The sequence below is a fragment of the Thermothelomyces thermophilus genome, chromosome 7 (assembly GCF_000226095.1).
Source record: "Thermothelomyces thermophilus ATCC 42464 chromosome 7, complete sequence".
NCBI lineage: Eukaryota > Fungi > Ascomycota > Sordariomycetes > Sordariales > Chaetomiaceae > Thermothelomyces > Thermothelomyces thermophilus.
The window spans coordinates 3777494-3783664 of NC_016478.1; the positions used below are offsets into that span (position 1 = coordinate 3777494).

The window sequence follows — 6171 nt, forward strand, 5'->3', positions numbered from 1 at the left end:
TATTCTTCCTCTTCGTCCTCTGCTTCGATGTGTGTGGCAACCTTGGCGTTTTTTGGTATTGGTTCGAGAAGTGAAATATGAAAAACATCCGTCTGTAGTCGTATAGATGACGGTAACGATAGTCGGTAGTTAGATGTCGAAATTCGTTCTTTGATAACGAAGGGTCCGACCTTCTTGAAGTCTAGCTTCGTGCTTGGTCGTTTGGTTCGCAAGTTTCGTGCGATTAGGTAGACTTTGTCTCCCCTCTCTAGGCGAGGTCCCTCGAGCCTGTGTTTGTCGTAGTAGTTCTTTATTCTGGTTTTGACAAACTCGAGTTCCTTCTTGAGCTTCTCGTGCAGTGTGTGCATCTGTTCTGCTTTGACTGCTGCTCTTGGCACTATGACCTCTGGTCCTTGCCTAAGGTCTGCTTCGTATCCGTAGTTCGCAAAGAACGGTGTGACTTTGGTCGTTTCTATTGGTGTCGTGTTGTAGGCGAGTTGTGCTATTGGCAATAGTATGACCTAGTCGTTTTGCTAGTAGTTGACGTAAGAACGGAGATACTGTTCGACGATTTGGTTTAGTCGCTCCGTTTGTCCGTCGGTCTGTGGGTGATATGCCGTTGACAGTTTGCTGTTAACGCCCAATCGTTGCATTAACGCTTGCTAGAACTTCGATGCGAACTTGGTGTCTCTGTCGGTAATCTATTCTTGCGGCCAAGCATGTACTGATATGACTTGCCGATAGATTACGTCTGCCAACTGTTCCGCTGTCTAGGACTCCTTATAGGGAAAGAAATATGCCCACTTAGTCAGGCGATCTACTATAGTAAGAATACTATCGTAGATTACTCCTGTGGCCGTGTCCTTGGATTCTGGTAGCTTTGTGATAAAGTCTATCGTAACTAAACTCTATGGTTTGTCAGCTGTTGGTAGTGGCTGAAGTAGCCTATATGGCTTGTGTCGTGCCGTTTTGCTTCGATTGCAGATGTCGCAGTTCCGTACGACTTCCTTGACCCGTGCCGTTAACTGTGGAAAGTCGTAGTGTTTCTTGACTTGTGCGATAGTCTTCGTGACTCCTTTATGTCCTCCGAGTTTTGACTCGTGGAGTTCTCGAATCATCCGCAGCTATTGATCTTTGTCGTAGATGTACGCCTTGCCTTGGTACTAGAGTTTCCCATCTTTCTCTTCCACTTCGTCAGGTACCACTGGTCCGGGTGCTGCTTGATACTGTGCCTCGTTGATCCTTTCCTCTCGAAAGATTGTGTAGCATTCTAGGAACGAGTCAAGTGGATCATCTTCTACGGGTGTCTGCGTTTCGTGATGCAGTGTTCCGTCTGTTCGTTCCTTGAACAACGGTGGTGTCGTTCCTATTTATCCTTCCGTGTGATCCGTTCGTCGGCTTAAGATGTCTGCTCGTGCGTTTTCTTTGCCCTTCTTGTAGCGGATCTTGAAGTTGAATTCCGCGAGGAATTCTGCCTATCGTATTTGTCGTCCGTTGAGTTCCTTCGTCGTCGTGAAGTATCGCAAATTCTTGTGATCCGTATACACTTGTACCGGTTTAATCGTGCCACTGAGGTATGGTCGCCATTCCTTGAAAGCTTCGACAATCGTAAGCAGTTCCTTGTCGTGGATCGGGTAATTGAGACGTGGTCCGTCGAGCTTCTTTGAAAAGAAGGCTATAGGATGTAGCTTCCCTTGTTCGTCTTGTTGTCCCAATTGTCCTCCGATGGCGTAGTCTGAAGCGTCCGTTTCCACCTCAAATGACTTCTTGGGGTCTGGCAGTACTAGTACTAGGTCTTTAGTAATGGCGTTGCGGATCTGCGTGAATGCTTGCTTGTGTTATTCTTCCTATTGGAATTTAGTATTCTTCTTGGTGAGTTCGTGTAAAGGTCGTGCGATCGCTCTAAAGTTCCTGATGAACATCCGGTAGAAGTTCGCAAATCCGATGAAACTTCGTACTTCTGTGACTGACGTCGGTCGTGGCCAATTCTTGATGGCTTTAACCTTTGAAGGTTCTATCCGGATTTGTCCCGGGGATATCTCGTATCCCAAAAACACCGTTTTCCTGACGTAGAATTCGCTCTTTTCCTTGTTGACTGATAGCTTATACGCGTGTAGCGCGTCTAGTACTGCTTTTACGTGCTTCCGGTGTTCGTCCATCGTCTTAGAGAAGATGAGTATGTCGTCGAGATAACATACCGCAAATTTGTCGAGAAAGGGTCAGATAGCTTGATCAATCAGGGCTTGGAACGTTGCCGGCGCGTTCGTAAGTCTAAATGGCATGACGAGGTACTTGTAGTGGCTATAGGGTGTCCTAAAGGCCGTTTTCCACTCGTCGCCTTCTTTGATCTGTATGTGGTTGTAGGCCGATGGCAAGTCAAGACGCGTGAAATATTGGGCTCCTGCCAACTGATCTCGGAGCCGTGAGATCAGCGGTAACGGGTATCGGTTTTTCACGGTCTGTTTGTTGAGTTGCCGATAGTCGACATATAACTGTAGCTTTCCGTCTTTCTTGGGCATAAACAGGATTGGGTAGCCTGCTAGCGATGTCGACGGGCGGATATATCCTCTTCGAAGGTTCTCCTCTAAATATCGCTTAAGTTCTTCGTTCTGCGTCTGGCTCGTATGGTAAATCTTGAAGAACTTCAGTCGTGCTCCTTCCTTGAGCTTGATCTCGTGATCCCATGGGCCGTGTTCTAGTAATCCTTCTAGATGCTTTGGTTCGAATGCTAGGTGTCCTTCGTATTCCTTTGGTACTTCCCTAGTCTTGTCTCGTCTCTCGGTTTTCTGGTAGTATGCGAACTTGGTTCCGTCTATGGCGATGCTGGCGATTTCTCCTGTCTCAACCTACTACTCCAATTGCAGTGCTCTACATTCGTCAACGGAGAGAATAGCTATCGGCGATTTAGCTCGTTCCTCCTGTCGCGATATCGATGTCGTTGTGCCGCCTCTTCTAGAGTCCGTAGTGGTCTGCCTGCCACTGTCCGTCTCTTGCGGTGGATCCGTAGGACATGCCTTCCCCTGAGCATCGTCCGCTCGCGATCCTTGTGTGCTCCCCATCTTGCTGGTCGAATACGACTCCGTTCGGGGTCGCAGGTAGCTACCATTCTTCTAGCTAATGTCTAGGTCGTAATCTTCATGCTATGGTAACCTTAATATTATGTCTTTGTCGTTGCTTATGTCTATAATGCTGAATACGACTGCTGTAGTCTTTCCTGCTATAGTGATGTCGATCGGTTCGGTCTCTCTACGTACCTATTACGTCGGAAATGGCCCTTTGACTATGCTATGCTTCTGCTTCATTCTCTAGGGTATCCGTAGCTGATTTACAAGCGTCGGCGAAATCAGGTTCATCTCTGCTCCACTGTCCACTAGTGCGAGCATTTCGTGCTGTTTCTACTGTGCTGTTATCCACAATCGCTTGTCTTGCCGCCGTCGTCCAAAGATTGCGGCGATTTCCCATGTTCCTGCCGGGAGGTCTCGATATAGTGGTCTCTTGCGCTAGTTCCTCCTATACTGCGCTACTACTCGCTGCTACGCGGGCGTTAATGGTTTCCGGGCCCCTCGAAGGGCCCTGACCCGTTTCCTAGGTTAGTACTGACCTCTTCGGTTGTTCGGCTAATAGCGGCTTCGTCGATCGTGCTCATTTCCGTGAGCCATTGAGTGCTTGCGGCTTCCTACCATTGGGTCCGTTCTGCTTTCCGTCGTGCGTGCTATAGCTTCGTCTAAAGCTCCCGAATTCGCAATTTCTTTTCGTCCGCGTGATAGAGGCAATCGTTGCTCTAGCACGAGTCCTATATGTCTCGTCCGGTTTCGTAGTGCCTAGGCCAGACTCGTTTTGGAACTACCGTAATGCCTTCTAGATTGCGAGTTTCGATCTTCTAGAGCAATTCGGCCGCTTTGTTTCCTGTATCGTAGACCTATTCTATAGGGCATAAGTCTCCGTCCCTGTTTTCCTGTCGGGTCGGCCAGTGATTGTTTTCGAATTTGTCGCGGAAGTGATATCGGCATTCGTGTGCCACACACTAGAACCAGGGCACTTGTGCATGTGCCTCGTGTCGCGGGTGTAGTCGCGTGGCGTCGCCTGGAAGGTATTGGAATTCTTTCTCGAATCCTTCCCATTGTACGTGGACCGTAGGTACTCTAATGCTAAGGTAGGAGTGTTTCTTCTAGTAGCTTTCCTACGTACGTTTGTCTTTTCCGCGGTTCGCTCGCATGAACTGGTATTCTGGGTTCTGTACGTTGTTGCTAAGTTGCTGGCCGTCAAGATGCTTGGTGTAGCTATCAGGCCTATCATATATCACGGGCTGTTCTCCTTTGATAGTTTCTACAATACGTCGGAGTTCCCTCATTTCGTCCTTCATCTCATCGCTCTGCTAGGCGAGTCGAGTCAAGCGTTCATCCCGTTCGCGCAGTTCCGTGTTGAGTCGGAAAACTTCGTTACGGTACCATTCGATTCGTTCCTAGAGGAATAGAGCATCGGGTCCAGGTCTTTCGATTCCTTAGGTGTCGGTTGTCCACGATCTATCCTGCCTCTACGTGACCGTGAAACCCCACTGTCCTAAGGCCGGGAGAATCGAAGCTGGCGGTGCATATTCTCCTGCCATGTCCCATTCGGCAAGACCTGTCTCTGGATCCATAGTGACCAGTTCGGAGTTCGGTGCTTGTTCGTCTTCACCGTTGCCGTCGTGTCCGAGACTGTCCGTGTCACTGCCCTTGTCTTCGTAGCTCGTGGCCGCTACTTCGATGACGTCCTTGGTGGTTTCGTCGATGGCTGCAATTTCCTTTCCCGGGGTTGGTTTCTATCCTTTCTTCGGGCTTCGGCATTCTCGCTTGTAGTGCCCTTTCTTTCTGTAGTTATAGTAGGTGATATTGGACTTGTCTTTGGTCGTCTTCTTCTGGTCCTGCTTCTGCGTTGCGTCTATATCTATGGCTCTAGGGTGCGTCCCGTACGAAGTACTGACGTACGCTCGCTTTTTCTTGTCGTTGGCCTTAACCGTGGTTCCATTCATTTGACCTTGTTTCTGCTGCTCTCGTGCGTAGAGTCGATCATCGATTCTGATGGCCTGTGTGATGTATTCATCCAGAGTCTCAGGCCGATCGTACTTGTATAGCTTGTCCTTGACCTTTTCCTTCAAGCCGTTATAGAACAATTGCATCAACGCCTCGTCGTTAAGCTGAGACTTGAGCATGTCCTGTCTGAATTGTGCGGTGTAGGAGGCTGCTGACTTGGTCTGTCGGAGATTGGCGAGTCTTTCTTACGTATAAATCTTCTCGTCTTTGTCGCCAAAAACCTTCCGAAGCTCTTCTTCGAAACGGTCGTAGGACTGAAAGACTGCCTGCGTGAACGCGTCTCGGTCGTCTTTATCTTCCTCGGTGAGATAGTCGTTCCACGTAGGCTCGAACTATCTAAGTGCCTTGCCCTCTAGTCTCGTGGCTGTGTAGAGGACTTTGGCTTTGTCATCTGGAAACTTGTCATCATTAAGCCAGAAGTAGGATTAGAGGTTTGTTAGGAATCCTGCGAGATCCTCCTTGGTTCCTCCATATTTGCCAGGTAGTTCGATCTTAATGCGCTTCGCTTTGGCGCCCTCGAGTGCCTCGATTTTGGCGTAGGCCTCGTTGACCAACTTCTGCGAGTACTTTTCGCGGTTCTCGAGTTCCTTGATTCGAGCTTGAGCAGCCTTGTCTCTCTGGTCCAACTCCTGAACCCGCTGCTGGAGTTGACCAAGCTGAGTGAGCAGCTGTTCGGCCGTGACGTCGGTAGCCATGTCGATGTCGAGGTCGAAGTCACCTCCGTTCTGAACCATGACAGAACAAAGGGAGTGGTAACAACGTGTGACGAACCCAACTTAGACTTCTTCTGAAAGGGTCCAGACGGAGGTGGATTGAGCGGGACAAGCAGGCGGGTCGTCTAAGGGATTCGGTGAAGCTAAAGGGTTTACAACAACACTTAGAGTTGTCTCTTACAGTAATCAGCAATGCTTGGTATGAGTACTGTGATTGTGATTGTTACCACTGGTGAACTCCCAGAGTCCACTATAACGAGTGACTAGCTAGCTATATATATATAATTGTCTGTCCTTCTTCAATAGTTATCACCAGTACCACTTCTCCTTTCACTTCGTGATTCTGCGTTGTCGACGGTGACATGTTATTATCACCAGTGAAGACCTTAGTCTTGGCGGTGATAATC

At 48.8% G+C, this 6171-nt stretch overlaps 1 protein-coding gene across 1 annotated transcript; it reads right to left on the minus strand.

Annotated features, from left to right (window-relative positions):
* Positions 1-3903: 3903 nt before the first annotated feature.
* On the minus strand, positions 3904-5785 carry MYCTH_96398 (uncharacterized protein; the record flags this gene model as incomplete). The annotated part of the gene is made up of 4 exons (XM_003667300.1): positions 3904-4127; positions 4168-4354; positions 4523-4762; positions 5603-5785. The coding sequence occupies 4 exons, from the start codon at positions 5783-5785 to the stop codon at positions 3904-3906; spliced, it is 834 nt and encodes a 277-aa protein (XP_003667348.1).
* Positions 5786-6171: the final 386 nt, after the last annotated feature.